At 53.2% G+C, this 23,331-nt stretch overlaps 6 protein-coding genes across 6 annotated transcripts; 4 read left to right on the top strand and 2 right to left on the bottom strand.

Annotated features, from left to right (window-relative positions):
- Positions 1-146: 146 nt before the first annotated feature.
- POA1 (ADP-ribose 1''-phosphate phosphatase) lies at positions 147-956 on the bottom strand (the record flags this gene model as incomplete). The annotated part of the gene is made up of 1 exon (XM_049403147.1): positions 147-956. One exon carries the CDS (start codon positions 954-956, stop codon positions 147-149), a length of 810 nt encoding a protein of 269 aa, XP_049250921.1.
- A 577-nt stretch (positions 957-1,533) lies between these two features.
- On the top strand, positions 1,534-2,497 carry FES1_2 (hsp70 nucleotide exchange factor fes1; the record flags this gene model as incomplete). The annotated part of the gene is made up of 4 exons (XM_049403148.1): positions 1,534-1,813; positions 1,973-2,061; positions 2,116-2,266; positions 2,316-2,497. The coding sequence occupies 4 exons, from the start codon at positions 1,534-1,536 to the stop codon at positions 2,495-2,497; spliced, it is 702 nt and encodes a 233-aa protein (XP_049250922.1).
- Positions 2,498-2,685: 188 nt separating this feature from the next.
- Positions 2,686-3,668, bottom strand: BCP1 (Mss4p nuclear export; the record flags this gene model as incomplete). The annotated part of the gene is made up of 3 exons (XM_049403149.1): positions 2,686-3,231; positions 3,283-3,519; positions 3,573-3,668. The coding sequence occupies 3 exons, from the start codon at positions 3,666-3,668 to the stop codon at positions 2,686-2,688; spliced, it is 879 nt and encodes a 292-aa protein (XP_049250923.1).
- Positions 3,669-4,260: 592 nt separating this feature from the next.
- GUA1 (GMP synthase (glutamine-hydrolyzing)) lies at positions 4,261-5,933 on the top strand (the record flags this gene model as incomplete). Its single annotated transcript, XM_049403150.1, has 2 exons — positions 4,261-5,848; positions 5,896-5,933. The coding sequence occupies 2 exons, from the start codon at positions 4,261-4,263 to the stop codon at positions 5,931-5,933; spliced, it is 1,626 nt and encodes a 541-aa protein (XP_049250924.1).
- A 789-nt stretch (positions 5,934-6,722) lies between these two features.
- On the top strand, positions 6,723-9,501 carry J4E88_009552 (uncharacterized protein; the record flags this gene model as incomplete). The annotated part of the gene is made up of 2 exons (XM_049403151.1): positions 6,723-7,826; positions 7,876-9,501. 2 exons carry the CDS (start codon positions 6,723-6,725, stop codon positions 9,499-9,501), a joined length of 2,730 nt encoding a protein of 909 aa, XP_049250925.1.
- Positions 9,502-10,046: 545 nt separating this feature from the next.
- Positions 10,047-23,120, top strand: RO1 (Dynein heavy chain, cytoplasmic; the record flags this gene model as incomplete). The annotated part of the gene is made up of 1 exon (XM_049403152.1): positions 10,047-23,120. The coding sequence occupies one exon, from the start codon at positions 10,047-10,049 to the stop codon at positions 23,118-23,120; it is 13,074 nt and encodes a 4,357-aa protein (XP_049250926.1).
- Positions 23,121-23,331: the final 211 nt, after the last annotated feature.

Consider the following 23,331-nt stretch of genomic DNA (forward strand, 5'->3'; position numbering starts at 1 on the left):
CACGACTTCATTGTCTATAGGTATGCGATTGAACCAGAATAGTGCCAAATGTACAAGTGATTGTTCACATTAGACTTTCCTCGAGTGGACATCCGACGTGGATTAACTTGCATCACATGCACATACTTCGTGCTTCCTTTGGTCTCTCAACCCATCTCCGGTTCCCAAACTTCCACACTCCCCATCCACCCCTCCCTAACCACAATGCCTTCCAGCTCGGCTTCCGTCCTCTCCCATTTCACCCCGAATGCCCCACTGTTGATCTTGCACATCCTGACCGTCTCAACCCTACCCGCCAATTTCACCAGCTCAAACAGCATTTCCATAGCGGGCTTCGTGTTCTCGACAATAACATCCGACTTATCCTTACCCTTGCCATACTTTGCACTAGTGAACAGACACCCGATCCAATGCCGCTTCCCGACATCCACAGGTGGGATAAGCAAGGCGGTGCCGGTGGGTACCGGTCTGGATTTGAGTAAGTGTTCTTTGGTGCAGAAATCTCGGTAGATAACATGAGCTTTTGGATAGTCGTCTTTGAAGGCTTTGGCTATGCCTGATCCCCATACGCCTTGGGTGTTGCAGGCGTGAACTAGGAGAGTCTGTGGAGGTGCGTCGAAGATGTCGCCGGTGTGGTAAGTGAGGGCCAGAGTAGGTAGATCAGATGAGCTTGGTGATGGGGAGAGCTTGTTCGAGGGGAGATCTTTGTGTGAGAGGTGGCGCGGTGTTGTGGGCTTGGCTGCGGGTTTTGTGTCTTGTCGCTTCTCAGGTATTGGTGCCGGAGATGCTGATAGCGCCCTCTTGCCTTTGCCTTTGCCTTTATCTTGTGGCTTGGGCGATGGTATCATGGTCGCTTTTCCGGTCGTCTTTTTGGTGGCTTCCTTGGCTTTTGTTGGGGCGCGAGATTCCATCTTAGGCCCAAAGTAGGATGTAATGGTAGAGTCTTTGGGGGGCATGATGTGTGTTTTATTGTTTGTGAGAGGTTACTTGTAGTGATACAAAGTGGATTCAACAATGAAGTGAGAGAGGAGCAACTGTTTCCAGACGACTTTCGCGTGTCCGAAGAGAGATACACTGCGTGCGGCACACATGGAATCAGGCAGTCGCCAAGACATTCAAACAAGGGTGCTTACCCAGAGCGCTTGCCGTCTTGACTACTATCGTGCAATATTTGGCTGGACGAGGAAGGAAGACTGCATGGTTCGATAACTCAGTATAAATGTTGCGATCTTACCACCTGGGACGCTGACGAGACGCTCGAGTTCTCCTTTGCAACAATTATTCACGTTCTGAGTACAAGTCTGCGAACTGCCTAATAAATGGGATGAATCCGAAATTGAATATCACAGTGTATAACTCTCGTGGTAATGCCTGCCGATGACGCTCAAATCTGGCGAAGGTCGCGCGGAAGGGCGCTGGGCCAATCACACGACACCTGACATAACGCTCCTTGCCAAACCGCCAAAACTTCAACATTCCCGACCTAAGCTCCTCCCCATCAACGACAACGACCCCCGCCCACCCGCGTTCACGATGCCCGCCCTCGCCAACACAACCCGTGCCATTGCACGCTCATGGACCGCTCACCAGATGCCCGTCGCTCGGGCGGCCGGCTGCACCGCTCTGCAGACCCGCAACGCCTCGGCTTCCTCGTTCGACAGCCCCTTCAAGGGCAGCCCGGACTCGACCAAGATCCCCTCGTTCGCCGCATACAGGAATAAGGGAGGCGAGACCGGCCCCAAGGTCTTCCAGTACTTCATGGTCGGAACCATGGGTGCGCTGAGTGCGCTTGGCGCGAAGGCGACTGTACAGGGTAGGTCTCCAACATTGCGATAGCTCGACGGAGGGGTGGAAAACGTTGGAAACAAGGGGGATGGAATATTTGGAGCTAGAAAAGAGCAATTGGCTATTTTGAGGATGATCTGGATCGCGAATTGATGAAGACCGGACGGCTAACGACTCCGCCTAACAGACTTCCTCGTCAACATGTCCGCCTCCGCCGATGTCTTGGCCCAGGCCAAGGTAGAAATCGACCTCGCTGCCATCCCCGAGGGCAAGAACGTACGTTTCACAATTGGACATGGCATATCCGGACAGTGAAGCTGATAAGCGCAGGTCATTATCAAGTGGCGAGGCAAGCCCGTCTTCATCCGTCACCGCACCGAAGGCGAGATCAAGGAGGCCGACGACACCAAGTGGCAGTCTCTCCGTGACCCTCAGCCCGACTCCGACCGTGTCCAGAAGCCTGAGTGGTTGATCATGTTGGGTACGTCACCGCACACATCCTTACAATGAACCAAGACTAACAGCACTAGGTGTCTGCACCCATCTGGGATGTGTTCCCATCGGTGAGGCCGGTGACTTTGGAGGATGGTTCTGCCCCTGCCACGGATCCCACTACGATATCTCTGGCCGCATAAGAAAGGGACCTGCCCCGCTCAACCTGGAGATTCCCGCATACGACTTCCCCGAGGACGGCAAGGTTGTCATTGGTTAAGCAGAGCAATTCTTGAGCGGAGATGGATGGCGGTGATGTCGACTTGTGTGTATAGGAGCGAGCATCAATTTCCTACGGTTTGATTCACATAGATTCGGCTTGTGTCCTTGCAATGTAACACCAGTTAGAGTCAGCCTTCCTCGTCTCTTTGGTTGCACTATTTGGTGAATTCATCTTGCATTGCGTATTTACTGCCCATTCAAGAACGTCTTGACAGCCTCCACAGCACCCTTGAACTTGTCCGCCTCGATCAGCACCATATGTCCCTTGGGCTTGACACCCAACTCTTGGAACGCCCTCTTGCTATCACTCGCACCCTCATCTACGGGTGTGTCATACTCAAAGCTTGTGTGTCCCACCGCATGCTTGTGCAGCACCTCGTCCTCGGGATGGAAATAAAATGTCTCCTCACCCACATCGGCCTTCTTGTTCTTCTTCTTGCTCGGTGGCGCATCTTCACTCGGCAATTGACTCTGTATCTCCGAGTAGCATTTCGACAGGACGAGGTAGTGGGTGAATGTGTAAGGCTCCTTCTCCTCAACCGCCCATTGTATCTCTTCCAGAAGCATCGTGTACATTGGTGGGACAATTTCGTGCGGCATGTTTATGAAGCGCTCGGTCAGAATAAGGCCGATTTGCGCAGGCGACGACGGTGTCAGGAGGGGCGGGAGAGTAGGGATCGGCGCGGACTTTTTGGAGAGGTAGGTTGTTAGGTCTTGGATCACTTTCTTGTCCTGGTTGCTGTCAGCATGCGTACCGCGAAGTTGTGCATGATAGAATCGCACCTTGTGTGTCTCCAAGTTCAGTACAGTAAGGAAGGCATATGGATCCGTCTCATTGCCGTCAACCTTGACCGTGCTGCCAAGTAGCGGTTGCGACAGTATAATGTCTGCGAGTTCAGAGAGATTGAACAATTGCGAATCCACGTCTAGAAGTTGGCGCAAGAGGTTCTTGAGCCCGTGGAAATCGACTGCGGGCTGCGGATCGAACCATTCGAAGTCGACGTTAACCATGTCCATGTCCTAGCAATTTTGTGAGACGGCGCATTATGAGAGGTTGTGAGGAAGGCGCATACCTCGTCGCTGCCGGACTCGTCGTCATCGTTCTGCTTGCGCTTGTCCGACGCATCGGGCAGCTCTTCAGGATCTCTCTCTGACTTTCGTTTCGCCATTATGTAGGTATGGGATTGGTAGGGAGCCGGGTGGGTGAGGTCACTGGATAGACGCGACTTTGCGCGATCCAACTACGCCGTTATCGATAAATGAAATTTTGGGCGGGGCTCAGGACAAGCACGGTCAGCCACAGAGCCATTCCGCTTCCAAGGCTGTCATGAGTTCGCACTACGACCCATAGGCGATGATCGACTAATTGGAGACTGCTTCGATACGCGTAGAGTGGTTATACAAGGATGCTTGCGTCACCTGAGTTGTACCTCATGCGGGGAAATTTTAAGCTAGACGTCTACAATGCGGTTCGTATGACCTCTTCTCGCGATTTGTCGGTAATGTATACATCAGAGTGATATATAAGCCCAGGCGGCAGTCTGTGCTGCCTGCGCGTTACCATGGACGATGAAGCACGAGATAGCATTTTTCTGTTATCGATAAGAATTTTTCTGGAAAACCCCGCCAAAACTTTGTGAGAGTCAGTGACCGAGCCCCTCGTACCTTCTGCTTTCATATACCCGTCCCTTTCCTCTCTTCTTCTTTCTTTCCTTCTATCCCCTCTCTTTTTCACTTTCATCACACTCTTAGTACTTCAAGATGGCGACCGACAACACCGATCCGATCCCTCCCCACAAGACGTTCGACACCATCCTGGTGCTCGACTTCGGCTCGCAGTACACGCATCTGATCACTCGCCGTCTCCGCGAATTCAACGTCTACTGTGAGATGCTGCCATGCACTACCAAGATCGCCGATCTGCCCTTCACCCCCAAGGGAGTCATTCTCTCTGGTGGCCCGTACTCCGTCTACGAGGAAGGCGCTCCACACGTCGACCACGCTGTCTTCGATCTCGGCGTACCGATCCTCGGAATATGCTACGGACTGCAAGAGATGGCGTGGCACTTCGGAAAGAACGCCGGTGTAGTCGCTGGCGAGAAGAGGGAATACGGACACGCCAACTTGAAGGTTGAGAGCCACGGCGGACACATGGACCAGCTGTTCAAGGACTTGGGCAACGACCTGGAGGTCTGGATGAGCCACGGCGACAAGCTGAGCAACATGCCTCAGGACTTCATGACGGTCGCGACAACCACCAATGCGCCGTTCGCGGGCATTGCGCACAAGACGAAGAAGTACTACGGTATCCAATTCCACCCCGAGGTCACACACACCAAGCAGGGCAAGGTTGTGCTCAAGAACTTCGCTGTCGACATCTGCGAGGCCAACACCAACTGGACCATGAGCAAATTCGTCGACCAGGAGATCACACGCATCAGGAAGCTGGTGGGCGACAAGGGACAGGTCATCGGTGCCGTTAGCGGTGGAGTCGATTCGACTGTCGCTGCAAAGCTGATGAAGGAGGCTATCGGCGACCGCTTCCACGCCGTCATGGTCGACAACGGTGTCCTCCGACTCAACGAGGCCGTTCAGGTCAAGAAGACACTCGACGAGGGCCTGGGTATCAACCTCACCGTCGTCGACGCGTCCGACCTCTTCCTCGACCGCCTGAAGGGTGTGACCGACGATCCCGAGAAGAAGCGCAAGATCATTGGAAACACCTTCATCGAGGTCTTCCAAAAGCAAGCCGATAAGATCAAGGCCGAAGCGCATGAATCTTCCAACGCTGGTGAGGTCGAGTGGCTTCTTCAGGGTACCCTGTACCCCGATGTCATCGAGTCGCTGTCCTTCAAGGGTCCTTCCCAAACTATCAAGACCCACCACAACGTCGGTGGTCTGCCAAAGGACATGAAGCTCAAGGTGATTGAGCCCCTCCGCGAGTTGTTCAAGGACGAAGTCCGCGCGCTGGGCAAAGAGCTTGGTATTCCGGAGGATCTTGTTTGGCGCCACCCCTTCCCCGGCCCAGGAATCGCCATCCGCATCCTGGGTGAGGTCACACGCGAGCAAGTTCGTATTGCACGTGAAGCGGACTACATCTTCATCGAGGAGATCCGGGCTGCAGGCCTATACAACAAGATCAGCCAGGCGTTTGCAGCGCTTATGCCCGTTAGGGCCGTGGGTGTCATGGGTGACAAGCGCGTTCACGAGCAGGTTATTGCTCTGAGGGCAGTTGAGACGAGTGATTTCATGACGGCTGATTGGTTCCCCTTCGATGGAGAGTTCCTAAAGCGGGTTAGCAGGAGGATCGTGAATGAGGTGAACGGAGTTTGCCGCGTGGTATACGACAGTAAGTCGATTTTTTCATCTGAGCGAGGCAACTACTAACAACCCTAGTCACCAGCAAGCCTCCGGGAACTATCGAGATGGAGTAGACATGCCGTCTGGCGGGCGCATAGGTGGGCGCGCAAAGTAGATGTAGTCGGCAAACATGATTTTAGCAAAAAGGTTTTTAGGCATTTGATACCCCGTATGACGCAAGATGAAGCACAATACAACCTTTCAATTTGATACCGAAGTGCTGCCAAATCGATGCGTGGAAGATGTTGTGATGAAGAAGCTTGTTTTATCGGAAGTGTCGAAAAACTGAACAGGTGTAGAGCCTACATCGACGTGAGGTCATCTACTTTGCATGTTTCTACGTTGATGTAGGCTGCAGGCCTGTTTACCTTTCTTCCTAGGTTAACGTGCTACGGTGGTAATTGTAATTTTCAAACGCAATGAATGCCTCTAGAATATCATTTAATCATCCCTTGGAGACTTTGAGCTCCTCCGCAAAGTGTGGGTTCAGGTTATAAATTTTCGTGCATGATAGGTCATGAATGTCAAATGCGTAAAACATAGTAACCTTGGAGGAGTCCGGTGCAGATCCACGCACATACCCCGAATTTACTTATGTACCCCGGGAGCCTACTTTGACGTTGGGTCACCCACTTTGCATGCATTCATCTTCATGTAGGCTCCAGGGTGTTCAGTTTTTCCCTTGTATGGGATGAGTGTGGCGGTGCAATGGGCGGACTCCCGCGGGCGAGACGTCGATCTGGAGCTGGGACGGAAGGGACCCTTGCATGAGATAGCTCCCCAGTTACGCAACCCAGCCAAATCTCGAAACCGAAATACTTCACGCTCTGCCACGCGAAGTTACCAATAATTAGAACGATGCGATGAATCGATCCTCATCCTCGGGCTCACGCGCCCGCCAATCCTCGCAACAACCCACACCCCTCCGTCCCAGTTCCACGCGCCGCCCATCCTCGCGCCCTAGCCAGACTTCACGCTCCACATCCTTCGCGCCTTCTCTCCGACGGCGCACAACGGGCCAATCGATATTATCACTCGACATCGACAATGACGACCCCGAAGCCGCGGAAACAACACACGCCGACGCGGCCATCGTCGAAGAGATAGCCGAGATAAAGCGATACGAGGACTTTACAACTATAGACTGGGTACAAGACGCCGCCCGCGAACAACTCCGACGGAAAGCGCGCCGGCGCGAAAGAGATAACATCGGTGTGCGCAAAGATGGGCGGACGGGCAAAGTGTTCCTAGGTCGGGGACGGGGCAAGTGGAGGAGGAAGATCGCAGAGGCATATGATGCGGGCCAAGCATGGATTGTTGTCACGCTTGTCGGCGCAGCGATAGGACTCAACGCAGCATTTCTGAATATCGTGACAGAGTGGCTTAGCGATATCAAGCTGGGCCATTGCACCACGGCTTTCTACCTCAACGAGAGTTTCTGCTGTTGGGGTGCTGAGGGAGGTTGCCCTGAGTGGAAGCGCTGGAGTGGGTTCTGGCCTGTGAACTATGTACTTTACATACTCTTCGCAGCGCTGTTCTCCTTCACGGCTGCCAGGCTGGTCAAGAGCTTTGCGCCGTATGCAGCTGGATCGGGGATATCGGAGATGAAGTGCATCATTGCGGGGTTCGTCATGAAAGGCTTCTTGGGCTTTACTACACTCTTCATCAAGTCGATTGGCTTGCCGCTTGCTATTGCTTCGGGACTGTCGGTCGGCAAAGAAGGGCCTAGTGTGCATTACGCTGTCTGCACGGGCAATGTGATCAGTAGGTTCTTCGACAAATACAGAAGGAATGCGGCCAAGACGAGGGAGATACTGTGTGCGAGCGCAGCGGCTGGTGTAGGAGTGGCTTTTGGAAGTCCGATCGGAGGCGTGCTTTTCTCGCTGGAGGAGATGAGCAATCAATTTCCCCTCAAAACGCTATGGAGGAGTTACTTCTGTGCGCTGGTCGCTACAGCTGTCCTTGCTGTAAGTACGACAATTGGAGATACTGGACTTCTGTGCTGATTTGCGCCAGGCTATGAACCCTTTCCGGACCGGTCAGCTCGTCATGTTTAACGTCTCCTACGACCGCTCTTGGCACTTTTTCGAAACCCTCTTCTATATCATCATTGGTGTCTTTGGTGGTCTCTACGGCGCTTTCGTCATCAAGTGGAACCTCAAGATGCAGGTATTTCGCAAGAAGTACCTTTCTGCATACCCCATCACAGAAGCTGTCACTCTCGCTGTCATCACCGGCGTGATTTGCTACCCCAACATGTTCTTGAGGATTGATATGACTGAGAGTATGGAGATACTGTTTCAAGAGTGTGAGGGCGACAAGGACTACGATCAGCTTTGTGACGCGAATCATCGCTGGCACAATGTCACGACACTTGCTATTGCCACAGTGTTACGTACGCTGTTGGTAGTCATCTCGTTCGGGTGCAAAGTGCCGGCTGGTATCTTTGTGCCTAGTATGGCTATTGGTGCAGCATTCGGTCGTATGGTCGGCATCTGCGTCCAGGCTTTGCACGAGTCTTTCCCTGGCTCAGCCTTTTTCTCAGCTTGCGACCCAGATGGACCATGTATTACGCCTGGCACCTACGCCTTCCTTGGTGCAGCAGCGGCATTGAGTGGCATAATGCACATCACCGTCAGCGTCGTGGTCATCATGTTCGAGATCACTGGCGCATTAACATACATTCTTCCCACTATGATAGTCGTCGGCGTCACGAAAGCGGTCAGCGAACGTTTCGGCCATGGCGGAATCGCAGACCGCATGATTTACTTAAACGGCTACCCATTTCTCGACAGCAAAGAAGAACATACGTTTGGTGTTCCAGTCAGTCAAGTCATGGCCAGCCGCGTAGTCTGTCTACAGGCCTCAGGCATGGAACTTCGACAAATGGAACGTCTAATGAACGAAAACGCATACCAAGGCTACCCCATCGTGGAAGACATGAAGACAAAGACTCTAATCGGTTATATCGGCCGCACGGAACTTCGTTATGCGATCGATCGCGCGAAGATCGAGCAACAGGCTCCAGGTCATGCGAAGTGCTACTTCTCTTCATCCTCGTCTACTAGCAACCCGGGGTCCCGAAGTGCAAGCGGCACTGGTCCACCAGCACCGAACACGACATTTGACTCTATACCCACTACTTCGTCTCAAACATCACTCGACTTCACCCGCTACATCGATCCAACGCCACTCTCAGTCCACCCTCGTCTTCCCCTCGAAACGGTCATGGAGCTCTTCAAGAAGATGGGCCCACGCGTGATATTGATCGAATACCGCGGCCGTCTGACTGGTCTCGTTACCATCAAGGATTGTCTCAAATACCAATTTAAAGTTGAGGCAGGAGGTGCACATGGTGGTGGAGCAGGCAATGGCGAGGAGGGCATGGAGAAGTTGGCGAGTTGGGGGAAGGCTGTGGTCAATTGGGGGAGAAGGAAGGTTGGGTTGAAGGAGGTGGGAGAGGTTAGGCTAGCAAGTCCTACCACTGCGACTGCCAGGGATGGGCGAGATGAGAGACGGGGGAGTGGCCATGATGAAAGAGGGGATGGAGCATTTGCGGTGGGGGACGACGATGACGATGATACCGGAGACGGTAGAAGAAGTACGGATGTGGAGCTGGAAGACCGAAGTAGAGATAGATAGCGTTTATTCCCGAACCAGAGTCTCGCCGTTTGCAGTCCTGAAACTCCCGTGCCCGCCTTTCGTACCTGAGATGAAAGGAGCAGGTGGGCTAGCCTAGAAAGTGGAGCCAGCGTTAGCTTACTTTGCACGTGGTGAGCTGTCATTGCTTGTCGCCATTCGCCGCTGCCTATGTGGGAGGAAGTGGCTGCTGGACGTGCAAAAAGCCAACATTGCAACAGCATCCGCAAACAACGCGTCCCCGACCACTACCACGAATTCCACGCCTTGTGTTGCACTGCATGACCCCGAATTGAGGAGCCAATCAGACGCTGATCACTCCGCTTCCCCTGCCGCTCCCACTAGTCAGGATAAGCGTGTGACGGCCGTGCGCGTCGACTTCGCGTACGCCTACTCAGGAAATATACTGAGACAAAGGCACCACCATCACCGCCGGCGCACCGAGTCCCTTGTCAGCAGCAGCAATCACTCCGCCTTCCGTCCGTCGCTACTCCGCTCGAAGCGCAAACCACATGTCTTCATAGCGACACACGCGATAAACAATCAACATGGAGGGACCCTTGAACCCAGGGGCGCCCAACGGCAGCATACGCACACCCAGCCCCTCGCCACCCTCGATAGACCCCCAGCTCATCGTCGACCACCTGGAAAAGGTGCTTGACGTCAGTCTGGGCGCCTCCAAGGAAGATCTTTTTGCACCCGGCAGTCTGCTCTCGAGCGCCAAGCTGCAGGACACGCTGCAACGATGCGCCCGCTTCGCCTCCGAGGGGCAGTCCGCGCTCTACGTTGTGAAAGACCGAGCCGACGAAGCCCGCATCGATGGCCTGGATGGAGCAAACGGCAGGTACCCTTCTGACGGGGAAGGAACCTCCAGACTGACACAAGCAGCAGGGGCGACCCAGCGCTTCACCTACACCATTTCGACTGAGATTACCGCTTCTCCTACCTGCGCAGCATTTGTTGTTATTTCGAAGCGACCGATACCCATAGACCCCGCGATACCCCTTAGCCAGCAAGTCCTTATACAGACGCTGCCCGGTTTTATACTTTCTAATAACGCTTCTTCGCCCGACGGCACTCCCTATGAGTTTCTTCGTTCTCTCATTCAGTCTGCGGTCGAGCCGTACTTTGACACCTACACCAAGAGCACGCGCGACCTGGCGGGGAAATACAGCAAGGGCGATAATGATGCGAGGACGGGTATTTCGGCGACACGGAAGAAGATTGCGGAACTGGCCGTCAGTCTGGGCAATCTGGAGCAGAATGTCGAGATTCCGGAACTACTTCTGCCTCTCCACCCGCTCATCCAGAGTGCGCTCGACGATGCTGCCCAGCATAACGTGAAGCCCTCCCCAGAACTCATTCCCCCTGGCATTGTTCAAGACAGCAGCTTCCTTAACGGATTGCAGTCGACGGTCAACGGATGGATCAAGTCGATACAGACAATCACAAAGACATCCCGAGATGTATCAACTGGGACTGCAGCGCAAGAGATCAACTTCTGGATCTCTATGGAGTCAAGGCTGCAGGACATTGAGACTCAACTGGGCAGTCCCGGTGTTAGGCTCACTCTGGACGTGTTGAAGAATGCGAAGCGTTTCCAAGCGACGGTCAGCTTCAGCGCAGATACTGGACTCAAGGAGAGCACGGATCTGGTCCAGAAGTACAACCAGCTGATGCGCGAATTTCCTCTCGACCAGCTGCTATCTTCGACCTCACTACAAGCAGTACAGGAAGCGATACAGGCCATCTTTAGCCACATGAACAAGAAGCTCCGCATTTGCCCCTACCCCGTCCGCCGAGCGCTTCCTCTCGTGGAGGCTATTTCCGGCGACCTCGACAAGCAACTGCACAATCTCCTACACGGCAAGACACTCATGCACATGGACTACCCTGAGTTCCAGGCGATCATGGCTGTCGCTGAGAGCATCTGGCGCACATGGGAGGAAAACGTAAAGGAATTCACTAATGTTGCTCGTGAGGTGACTAGGCGAAGGAACGAGAAGTTCATCCCGATCAAGATTGCAGCTAGGCACAAGGAGACGGAGGAGCGCATTCGCTACATTACAACGTTCCGCAAGAACCACGAGCAGCTTCAGCGAACCATCGTTAATGTCCTGGGTTCGCAATCTTCCTTATCCGAGAGCGCTCCCGCCAAGGAGGCGGTCATCATCGAGGAGATCGGGGATGTTGACGCCGTCAAAGAAGTCAAGGAGGCTTACGATGTGCTCAAGGACGTCGATGTCCTGGATGTCTCTCCTGAAGGCACGCGACTTTTCGAGCAAGCAGAGCAGAAGTACAACGAGCGTACTTCCCGTGTCGAGAACTCCATCATCGCTAGGTTGCGAGACCGTCTTGGTACCGCCAAGACCGCCAGTGAGATGTTCCGCGTCTTCTCCAAGTTCAATCCGCTTTTTGTGCGACCTAAGATTCGGGGAGCCATTTCCGAATACCAGACTCAGCTCATTGAGAATGTCAAGCAGGATATCTTGGCACTTCACGAGCGCTTCAAGCGCCAGTACGGTAATTCGGAAGCTCATGCCATGGCACAGCTTCGCGATTTCCCCCCGGTCTCCGGTGCTGTTATCTGGGCTCGACAGATTGAAACACAGCTGGAGAGCTACATGGGCAAGGTCGAAGATATCCTCGGTAAGGACTGGGCGCTACATGCTGAAGGTCAAAAGCTCCAGGCTGAGAGCAGCATGTTCAAGAAGAAGCTCGACACCAGGCCGATCTTTGAGTCATGGCTTCAGGAAGTGGCGAGGAGGAAACTGCAGATCTCGGGACGCCTCTTCCTTGTCAGCAGGAACCGTGCCGCAGGAAACATCTTGGAGCTGAACGTCAACTTTGACGCGCAAGTCATTGCGCTGTTTAAGGAAGTTCGTAACCTGACATGGCGCGGCTACCAAGTGCCTCACGGCATCAACAACATCTCGAAAGAGGCCAAGCGTGTCTACCCCTACGCAGTCAGCTTAATGGAGAGTGTCCGCACGTACACCCAGACCCTGCGGTCCATTTCTGAGATTGGCGGAGTTGCGCTCTTACTCAACAACTACGTTAACGAGGTTCAAGCGCTTGTCGGCAAAGGTGTTCCCCTCAAGTGGGAGTCTTTTGTTCATGCTTACGATCTTCACGTCCGACAATCTGGTTTCCCTGTTGGCGGTGGTAGCGTCCGTAGTGAGAGCAAGCATGTTCAATTTGTACGTGACTTCGCAGCTACAACGTCACTACTTCAACTCAAGGTTGCAACGCTCATCAACATCAACGCTGCGATTGAGAAGTCGCTCAAGGATTTGGAGACATGTCCTTACACCAAGGAAGCCTTCCAACAGAACCTCGAAACTATCCAGAAGTCCATCGATCAGCTCAACCTTGAGAGCTATGCCAATCTTGACTCTTGGGTTTCTGATATGAATGCGCGCATCGAATCGATTTTGCTGGTCCGTCTCAGCCGAGCTATTGCATTGTGGATTGAGGTCTTCAATAATGTAGACGAGGAAGATCGAACTCGACGCCCAGTCAGTGAAGTTGTCTCGACGGAGGCACCAGAAGTCAAGCCGACTCTGGCGCGATTGACTCTTGAGATTACTATGCGCAACCAGGTCATTTACCTCAGCCCTCCGGTAGAATACGCCCGTGCAAGCTGGCTTGAGCAACTGCAGCAATGGCTCGCCATCATTTGCACTCTCCAGAAGATCAAGGCTTCACGATACGAGATCCGACTTGAAGCGACCAACGACACCTCTGCCAGCCAGTTCTCTGACTTGCCAAGCCGGTGCACCGACTCGCTTATTGAGGTCTATGGCGCTGTCGAAGGCAAGCTCCGTGACATCTCATCATACGTGGATGAGTGGCTCCAGTTCCAGTCTCTATGGGATCTGCAGTCAGACCATGTCTACGACATCCTTGGCGAAGATCTTTCACGATGGCTACAACTACTCCAGGAAATTCGTAAGACTCGCGCTACCTTCGACAACTCTGACATCAGTCGCCAGTTTGGCTATGTCACTGTCGACTACGACCAAGTGCAGGTCAAGGTCAACGCCAAGTACGACCAATGGCAGCAGGAAATTCTCACCAAGTTTGCCAGTAGGCTTGGTCAGCGCATGAACGACGTTTACGTGCAGATAGAGAAGGCGCGTAAGGATCTTGAGATGCAGACCCTGGAGGCCTCATCCACTGCTCAGGCTGTCTCTTTTATTACAACAGTACAGCAATGCAAGAGGAAGGTTCTCGAATGGGAGCCAGAGATGTCCACTTTCCGTCAAGGTCAAGCAACTCTGGCTCGCCAGCGTTACCAGTTCCCGTCCGACTGGCTGCAGATGGAACAGATCGACCATGAATGGCAGACGCTGAATGAGGTTCTGGAGAGGAAGACCAAGATTGCGAACGATCAAGCTGACGCGCTGCGCGCCAAGATTGGCGCGGAGGACAAAGTCGTCAGCCAGAAGATTGTGAACATCACCGGAGAGTGGGCAGAGGACAAGCCTGTTGCAGGAAACCTGGCGCCAGCCGAAGCGTCAGCCATTCTGGCCAAGTTCGACCAGAAGCTTAGCCAGCTTCAGAACGAGTCCAGCAACATCTCGAAGGCCAAGGAAGCTCTTGGACTACCGCCATCTCCAGAAAACGCACTTGAGACCTTGCTGGAGGAAGTGCAAGACTTCAAATCCGTCTGGTCTGCGCTTGGCACCATCTGGGCCAGCATCGACGACCTTCGTGAGGTGTTGTGGACCAGCATTCAGCCCCGCAAGCTGCGACAGAACCTTGACAACTTGCTCAAGATGACCAAGGATATGCCCAGCCGGATGCGCCAGTACCAGGCTTTCGAATTCGTTCAGACTACCCTGAAGCAACTTCTCAAAGAAAACACGATTCTTGCAGAACTGCGCTCTGACGCCGTCAAAGAGCGCCATTGGGTCAAGATTTTCAAGAACCTGAGGCCACAGAAGCGATACTCCGCCATCTCCATGACACTCGGTGATGTCTGGGACCTCAAGCTCGGCCCTAGCGAAAAGATCATTCGCGATGTCATTACTCAAGCAGCAGGCGAGATGGCACTTGAGGAGTTCATCAAGCAGGTCCGCGAGACTTGGCAGAACTACTCTTTGGAGCTCGTCAACTACCAGAACAAGTGCCGTCTTATCAGGGGATGGGACGACCTGTTCGCTAAGTGCAGCGAAAACCTCAACTCACTGCAGGCTATGCGCCACTCGCCTTACTACAAGGAGTTCGAGGAAGAGGCGTCTTCTTGGGAGGACAAGCTCAATCGTGTGCATGTTCTGTTCGATGTATGGATCGATGTGCAACGTCAATGGGTCTACCTGGAGGGCGTGTTCACTGGCAACGCTGACATCAAGCACCTGCTCCCTATGGAATCGGCTCGTTTTCAGAACATCAACTCTGAGTTCTTGTCAGTCATGAAGAAGGTCTCGCGACAGCCTTTCGTGCTCGAAGTCCTCAACATCTCTGGTGTACAAAAGTCGTTGGAACGCCTCGCCGAGCTATTGAACAAGATCCAGAAGGCACTCGGAGAGTATCTGGAGCGCGAGCGTGTATCCTTCCCTCGCTTCTACTTCGTTGGTGACGAGGATCTACTGGAAATCATCGGTAACAGTAATGATGTTATGCGTATTGCCAAACATCTGCGAAAGATGTTTGCTGGTATCTCTGGACTTATCACTGATGAGGACGGCGTCATTCAAGGATTCACGTCCAAGGAAGGAGAGGAGGTTACGCTTCGCAAAGAAATCTCGCTCGTCAAGACACCCAGGATCAATGAATGGCTCGGCGCCCTTGAAGCCAACATGAAGACTACTCTGGCCGAGTTGACTTTCGAAGCTTACGAAGAGTTCGCTCAACTCATTGAGCCTGATGCGATGGACCCGGAAGCTTTCACCAACTACATCGCCAAGTACCCAACGCAAGTGGTCGTCCTCGGAACGCAGATCGCTTGGACCCATGCTGTAGAGAAGTCTCTTTCTGAAGAAGGCACGACCTTGCCTCAGTTGTACGAGAAGCAAGTAAACGTCTTGAAGCTCCTCGCTACCGCTGTTCTGGGCGACCTTGAACCCATTCAGCGTCGCAAGTGCGAGGACCTCATCACTGAGTTTGTACACCAGCGAGACGTCATCCACAAGCTTGACAAGGTCGGTGCACGCTCTCCTACCCATCACATGTGGCTACTATGCATGCGATACATGTATGAGCCCGGCAATGATCTCTTGCAGCGATTGAGGATCAAAATGGCAAATGCCGTTCTCGACTACGGTTTCGAGTACCTGGGTGTTGCCGATCGCCTTGTGCGCACACCTCTTACCGACCGCTGTTTCCTCACCCTCACCCAGGCGCTTTGTCAGCGACTTGGTGGTTCGCCATACGGTCCTGCTGGTACTGGTAAAACTGAGTCGGTCAAAGCTCTTGGTGTGCAGCTTGGACGCTTTACCCTTGTGTTCTGTTGTGACGACACTTTCGACTTCCAAGCTATGGGTCGTATCTTCCTTGGTATTTGCCAGGTTGGAGCCTGGGGTTGTTTCGACGAGTTCAACCGTCTGGAGGAGCGTATCCTGTCGGCTGTGTCTCAGCAGATTCAAAACATTCAGCTGGGTCTCAAGAAGGGCGCTGAGGACGACAAGTCTCAGATCGAGCTTATTGGTCGTCAACTGAAGGTCAACGGTAACACTGGAGTCTTCATCACCATGAACCCTGGTTATGCAGGTCGATCGAATTTGCCCGACAATCTCAAGAAGCTGTTCCGAAGCGTGGCCATGTCCAAACCCGACAAGGAACTTATTGCTGAAGTCATGCTGTATTCCCAAGGTTTCTCGCAAGCGAAAGAGCTGTCGAAGCAGGTCGTACCATTCTTCGACAAGTGCTCAGCTGGCCTCTCCAAGCAGGCTCATTACGACTTTGGTCTACGTGCGCTAAAGAGTGTGCTCGTCAGCTCTGGTGGATTGAAGCGAGCCCGCATCGCCGCTCAGCAAGACTCTCAGACTCTGGACGAAGCCAGTATGGAGCCTCAAATCATCATCCAGAGCTTACGCGAAACAATGGCGCCGAAGCTTATCCGCTCTGATGTCGAGCTCTTGATGGCCATTCAAGAGGAGGCTTTCCCTGGTGTGGAGTACATCCCTGCGCCTCTCGACAAGTTGACCGAAGCTATCCACAAGTGCGCCGCGGAGTCGAAGCTCGTGGTCAGCGATTCCTGGTTGACCAAGATCATTCAACTTTACCAAATTCAGAAGTTGCACCACGGTGTCATGATGGTCGGTTCTTCCGGATCTGGAAAGACTGCTGCCTGGAGGACGCTTCTCTCTGCCCTTCAAGCCGTGGAGGGAGTGGAAGGCGTCTGTCACGTCATCGATCCCAAAGTCATGTCAAAGGAACAACTTTACGGAACTCTCGACAGCACCACACGCGAGTGGACCGATGGTCTTTTCACAAGCATACTGCGTAAGATTGTCGACAACCTTCGTGGTGAAGACACTAAGCGTCATTGGATCGTATTTGATGGTGATGTTGATCCTGAGTGGGTCGAAAACTTGAACTCAGTGCTTGACGACAACAAGCTTCTCACCCTGCCAAACGGAGAGCGTCTCAACTTGCCATCCAACGTTCGCATCATGTTTGAAGTTGAGACACTCAAGTACGCCACACTGGCTACCGTCTCTCGTTGCGGTATGGTCTGGTTCAGCGACGATACTGTGGAGGTCGATATGATGATTAAGAACTACATCGAGCATCTCAAGACTACACCGTTCGAAGACCTCGAAGACGATTCGGTCGCTCCAGGTCAGATGTCGCAGAAGACGATGACGACACAAGGTCTCATCGCCGACTTCTTGCACATCAAGCTCACCCAGGACCGATTCATTGAGAAGGCTCTCAGCATGGCTAGGAAGTTCAAGCATATCATGGAGTACACCGACATCCGTGCGCTCAACACACTGTTCTCTCTGCTCAATAAAGCATGCCGCAATGTTCTGGAGTACAATGTGCAGCACCCGGACTTTTCCCTTGAGGATGACAAGATGGAGACTTATCTCGCGAAGAAGTTGCTCGTAGCCTTGGTCTGGGCTTTGGTCGGTGATTGCCCTCTTATGGAGCGTAAGCAGTTTGGAGATCTCATCGCTGGTCTTACTGACGTTGAACTCCCCGCCCTCAACGAGACCACTTCGCTCATTGATTACGATGTCAAACCTGACAAGCCAGAGTGGGACACATGGCAGAGCCAGGTACCGAACGTCGAAGTCAACACCCATTCCGTTACTCAAACCGACGTCGTTATTCCCACGTTGGACACGGTTCGCCACGAGGATGTTCTCTACTCTTGGCTTGCGGAGCACAAGCCCCTACTCCTTTGCGGTCCTCCAGGTTCTGGAAAGACCATGACCTTGTTCAGCGCACTTCGAAAGCTACCCAACATGCAGGTTGTTGGTCTCAACTTCTCCAGTGCCACTACCCCGGATCTTCTCATCAAGACGTTCGAACAGTACTGTGAATACAAGAAGACTCTTAACGGCGTGCAACTTACTCCCACTCAAGTTGGTCGCTGGCTCGTCATTTTCTGCGACGAGATCAACTTGCCAGCACCCGACAAGTACGGTACTCAACGAGCTATCTCCTTCCTGCGACAGCTTGTCGAGCACAATGGTTTCTGGAGGACATCTGACAAGACTTGGGTTACACTCGATCGCATTCAATTTGTTGGTGCCTGCAACCCTCCCACCGATGCTGGACGTACGCCTATGGGCCTCAGGTTCTTACGCCACGCTCCGCTCATCATGGTCGATTACCCTGGACAGCAATCTCTTCTTCAGATTTACGGCACCTTCAATACCGCCGTACTCAAAATTATCCCGACTCTACGAGGTTACGCAGACGCTCTTACGAGGGCTATGGTGCAGCTATATGCGGAGTCACAAAAGCGCTTCACACCGGATATCCAGCCACATTACGTTTACTCTCCTCGTGAGCTTACTCGATGGGTACGTGGTATCTACGAGGCACTACGACCACTTGAGACTTTGCCGATCGAAGGCCTCGTTCGTATCTGGGCACACGAGGCACTCCGCCTGTTCCAGGATCGTCTTATCGCAGAGGAAGAGAGGCAATGGACTGAAGAGTGCGTCCACCGTATTGCGGCTGAACACTTCCCTACTATCGACGAAGAGAAGGCTCTTGGTGGCCCCATCCTCTTCTCCAACTGGCTGTCCAAGAACTACGTGCCGGTTGAGCGTGAGCAGCTCCGCGAGTTCGTCAAGGCTCGTCTCCGTACCTTCTGCGAAGAAGAAGTGGATGTGCCACTCATCCTATTCAACGACGTGCTCGAGCATGTACTTCGTATCGATCGTGTCTTCCGTCAACCACAGGGCCATCTCATTCTCATCGGTGTCAGCGGATCGGGAAAGACAACCCTGTCTCGCTTCGTGGCCTGGATGAACGGTCTGAGCGTCTACCAAATCAAGGTCCACGGAAAGTACTCAGGCGAAGACTTTGACGAAGACTTGCGTACCGTGCTTCGACGATGCGGTTGCAAGGGCGAAAAGATCTGCTTCATCATGGACGAAGCCAATGTTCTTGACTCCGGTTTCCTCGAGCGCATGAACACCCTCCTGGCCAACGCGGAGGTTCCTGGTCTGTTCGAAGGTGATGAGTACGCTTCCTTGCTTACTGCAATCAAGGAGGGTGCGCAGCGTCAAGGCATTATTCTCGACTCACAAGAAGAGCTGTACAAGTGGTTCACGGAACAAATCGTCAAGAACCTCCACGTGGTGTTCACCATGAATCCGCCTGAGGAGGGTCTTTCGTCGAAGGCAGCCACCAGTCCCGCTCTTTTCAACCGTTGCGTGCTCAACTGGTTCGGAGACTGGTCAGACCAGGCTCTTTACCAAGTCAGCTCAGAGCTCACACAATCTGTTGATCTCGACCGCGCCAACTACGTTGCACCGGATAGCATTCCCGTTGCTTACCGCGGACTCAGTCTTCCGCCTTCCCACCGCGAAAGTGTGGTCAATGCCATGGTCGCTGTACACCACTCGCTACGCAGCAAGAACGCGAAGTTACAGAAGACACAGAACCGGAAGATGTACCTTACCCCACGTCACTTCTTGGACTTTGTTGCGCAGTACGTCAAGCTTTACAACGAAAAGCGCGAAGATCTCGAGGAGCAGCAGCGCCATCTCAACGTCGGTCTTGAGAAGCTGCGCGAGACATTCGACAAGGTCAAGGAACTGCGAGCAAGCCTTGCACAGAAGCAGACGCAGCTCACTAAGAAGGATGCAGAAGCGAACGAAAAGCTGCAACGTATGATTGCGGACCAGAACGAGGCGGAACAGAAGAAGGCTGGATCGATCAAGATGCAAGCTCAGCTTGCGAAGGACAAGGAGGAGATTCAGAAGCGACAAGAGGTGGTAGAACACGATTTGGCGGCTGCCGAGCCGGCTGTGGCGGAGGCACAGAAGAGTGTGCAGAACATCAAGCGACAGCATCTTACCGAAGTCCGATCTATGCAGAATCCTCCTGCTGGTGTCAAGCTCGCTTTGGAAGCCGTCTGCACGATTCTCGGACACAAGCCCGACAGCTGGAAGACTATCGTTTCCATCGTCAGGCGTGACGACTTCATCGCCAGTATCGTACAGTTCGACAACGAGAGGCAGATGACTGCAGGCCACCGCAGGAAGATGCAGAAGGAATATCTTTCCCAAGAAGACTTCACTTTCGAGAAGGTCAATCGCGCTTCCAAGGCTTGCGGTCCCCTTGTACAATGGGTATCTGCTCAAGTTACCTACTCCGACATCCTTGACCGCGTCGGTCCCCTACGTGCCGAAGTCGAGAACCTGCAAGTTGAGCTTCAGAAGACAGAGGAGGGCGCCAAGGAAACCCAGGTCCTCATTCAGAACCTCGAGGAGAGCATTGGCCGATACAAGACTGAGTACGCGGCTTTGATCAGTGAAACTCAGGCCATCAAGACGGAGATGGCGACCGTTCAGTTCAAGGTCGACCGCAGTGTCCGCCTTCTCGACAGCTTGTCCTCTGAACGCGTTCGATGGGAGGAGAGCAGCAAGTCTTTCGATTCTCAGATCGACACCATCGTTGGTGACGTCTTGGTTGCAGCTGCGTTCATCGCTTATGCCGGTTACTACGACCAACAGTATAGGAAAGCGCTTACAGAGGACTGGTACGATCACCTCAAACACTCCGGAATCAGCTTCAAGCCAACGAATCCATTCACGGAATATCTGTCGACTGCTGACGACCGCCTGAACTGGCAACACAATGGTCTGCCGGTCGACGACCTGTGCACCGAGAACGCCATCATCCTGCAGAGGTTCAACCGCTACCCGCTTATCATCGATCCTTCTGGTAGAACAACAGAGTTCTTGCAGAACGAATGCAAGGACCGCCGTCTCACGGTGACTAGCTTCTTGGATGATTCATTCACCAAACAACTTGAGAGTTCCCTGCGTTTCGGTAACCCAATCTTGATTCAGGATGCCGAACATCTGGATCCCATCCTTAACCACGTTCTCAACAAGGAGTACCAGAAAACTGGAGGTCGTGTGCTCATTCAACTCGGCAAGCAGGAGATCGACTTTTCGCCGTCTTTCCGCCTCTACCTCTCAACACGCGATCCTTCCGCCAACTTCGCTCCTGACATCTGCAGTCGTACCACGTTCGTCAATTTTACTGTCACGCAGAGCAGCTTGCAGACACAGACACTGAACGAAGTCCTCAAGTCCGAGCGACCTGATGTTGATGAGCGCCGATCCAACCTCATCAAGATGCAAGGAGAGTTCGCAGTCCATCTTCGTCAGCTTGAGAAGCGACTGCTTCAAGCTCTCAACGAGTCGCGCGGTAACATTTTGGACGACGACCGCGTCATCGAAACGCTCGAGACGCTCAAGAAGGAGGCCAAGGAGATTTCGGACAAGGTCTCCGAGACCGCTGGCGTTATGACAGAGGTCGAGAACATCACAAAGGAGTACACTGTTGTCGCTCGTTCTTGCTCAGCTATCTTCGCTGTGTTGGAGCAACTGCACCATCTCAACCACTTTTACCAGTTCTCGCTCCAGTACTTTACTCAGATCTTTGAGACTGTGCTGCGCAAGATTCGCAACTCGAACATCACTGGTCATGCTGCCCGTATTGAGCAGATCGTTACCGAGCTATTCGTTGACGCATACCGCCGCACCTCGCTCTCCTTGCTCCAGAAGGACCGTGTTACGTTTGCTATGCTCCTCGTGCAAGCGGCGCCCTACAAGATGGACAAGGCACACATCGATCAGATCCTTGACCCCGACCTGAAGGGTATCGATGTGTCAACCGAGACAGAGCGCAAAGAGGAGGCCATGGAGCGTGCCAGCAAGATCCCGATGTTTAAGGAAGAGCTGCCGAAGATTGAAGACAGCGCTTGGGATGCTTTCCTCAATGAAGAGATGGGAGAGCGACATGTACCGCAGGCTTGGCCAGAAGATCTTACCAAGTTCGACAAGCTACTACGAGCTCTCGTCTTGGTCAAGCTATTCCGCGTGGATCGCTTCGTACCCGCTGTCGAGCGCTTTGTCACTGAGGTGTTCGGCAAGGGCATTCTAGATGCCAGCGGTGATCTGGGCGATATTGTGAAGCAAGTCAATGCAGTAACCCCCGTGGCTCTCAGCTCCAGTCCTGGATTCGACGCAAGTTACAAGGTCGACAATCTTGTAGAGAGGGAGCAAGTCAGCTGCACAAACATTGCCATGGGTTCCAACGAAGGTGCCGCATCAGCCGACAAAGCCATCGCTAACGCCGCCACCACAGGCAACTGGGTACTTGTCAAGAACGTCCATCTCGCTCCGCAATGGTTGCAATCGCTTGAAAAGCGTCTTGAAGCTCTCAAGCCCAACCCCGACTTCCGTCTCTTCCTGTCAATGGAGTCCAGCCCCAAGATTCCGGTCAACCTACTTCGCGCTTCTCGCGTCCTATCTTATGAGCAGCCTGCTGGAGTCCGTGCCAACATGAAAGACTCGCTCTCTTCGTTGGCCGAGAAGGCCACCAAGCCGCCGGTGGAGAAGGCACGTGTCTACCTCCTCTTGTCCTTCCTCCACGCAGTCATTCAAGAGCGTCTTCGCTACGCGCCGACTCTGGGATGGAAGGGCTTCTGGGAGTTCAATGACAGTGACTACGAATGCTGCAGTTTCATCATCGACACATGGGTCGACACTGTGGCACAAGGCCGATCTAACATAGCCCCTACCAAGATCCCATGGGAGATGCTCCGTTACCTCATCACAGAGATGTACGGTGGCAAGATCGACGACGCAGAAGACTGGCGCATTCTCGCTTCTCTCGTCGATGCTACTATGACACCAGCCGCCTTTGAGGACAACTTCAAGATTGTCAAGGATACTGAGCACAGCGAGGGTCTCGAACTACCTACCTCGACTAGCTGGAAGGACTTCATGGGCTGGGTCAATGACCTTCCCGAGCGCGAGCCGCCTACTTACCTCGGCTTGCCTGCCAATGCCGAGAAGCTGTTGCTGGTCGGTCAGGCCAATGCTATGGTTGGCGGTTTGAAGAGGGTGTTGGATATGTTGGATGAGGGCGAGCAGGTTATGGCTGAGGCGGAGACTGAGGTCGAGGGTTAGTGGTCTTATGACCTGTATTAGGCGTACTCTAGATGAGTGTCGCGATTTTTCTTTATCTGTAGTTTTGTTCGTTAGCTGGGGTTATAAGGCGTTTCAACTTGGGTTTCCGTGGTTCAAGGGACGGTCCGCTAGTTTACTGGTATACCCATAAATCTCATTGTTCAGTGTTTACTTGAAGCAAAAGCCCGTGTGAGTCCTAGATGTTGCTAAT

This window comes from Alternaria novae-zelandiae (assembly GCF_023758075.1).
Source record: "Alternaria novae-zelandiae strain BMP 2774 chromosome Unknown scaffold_25, whole genome shotgun sequence".
Taxonomy (NCBI): Eukaryota; Fungi; Ascomycota; class Dothideomycetes; order Pleosporales; family Pleosporaceae; genus Alternaria; species Alternaria novae-zelandiae.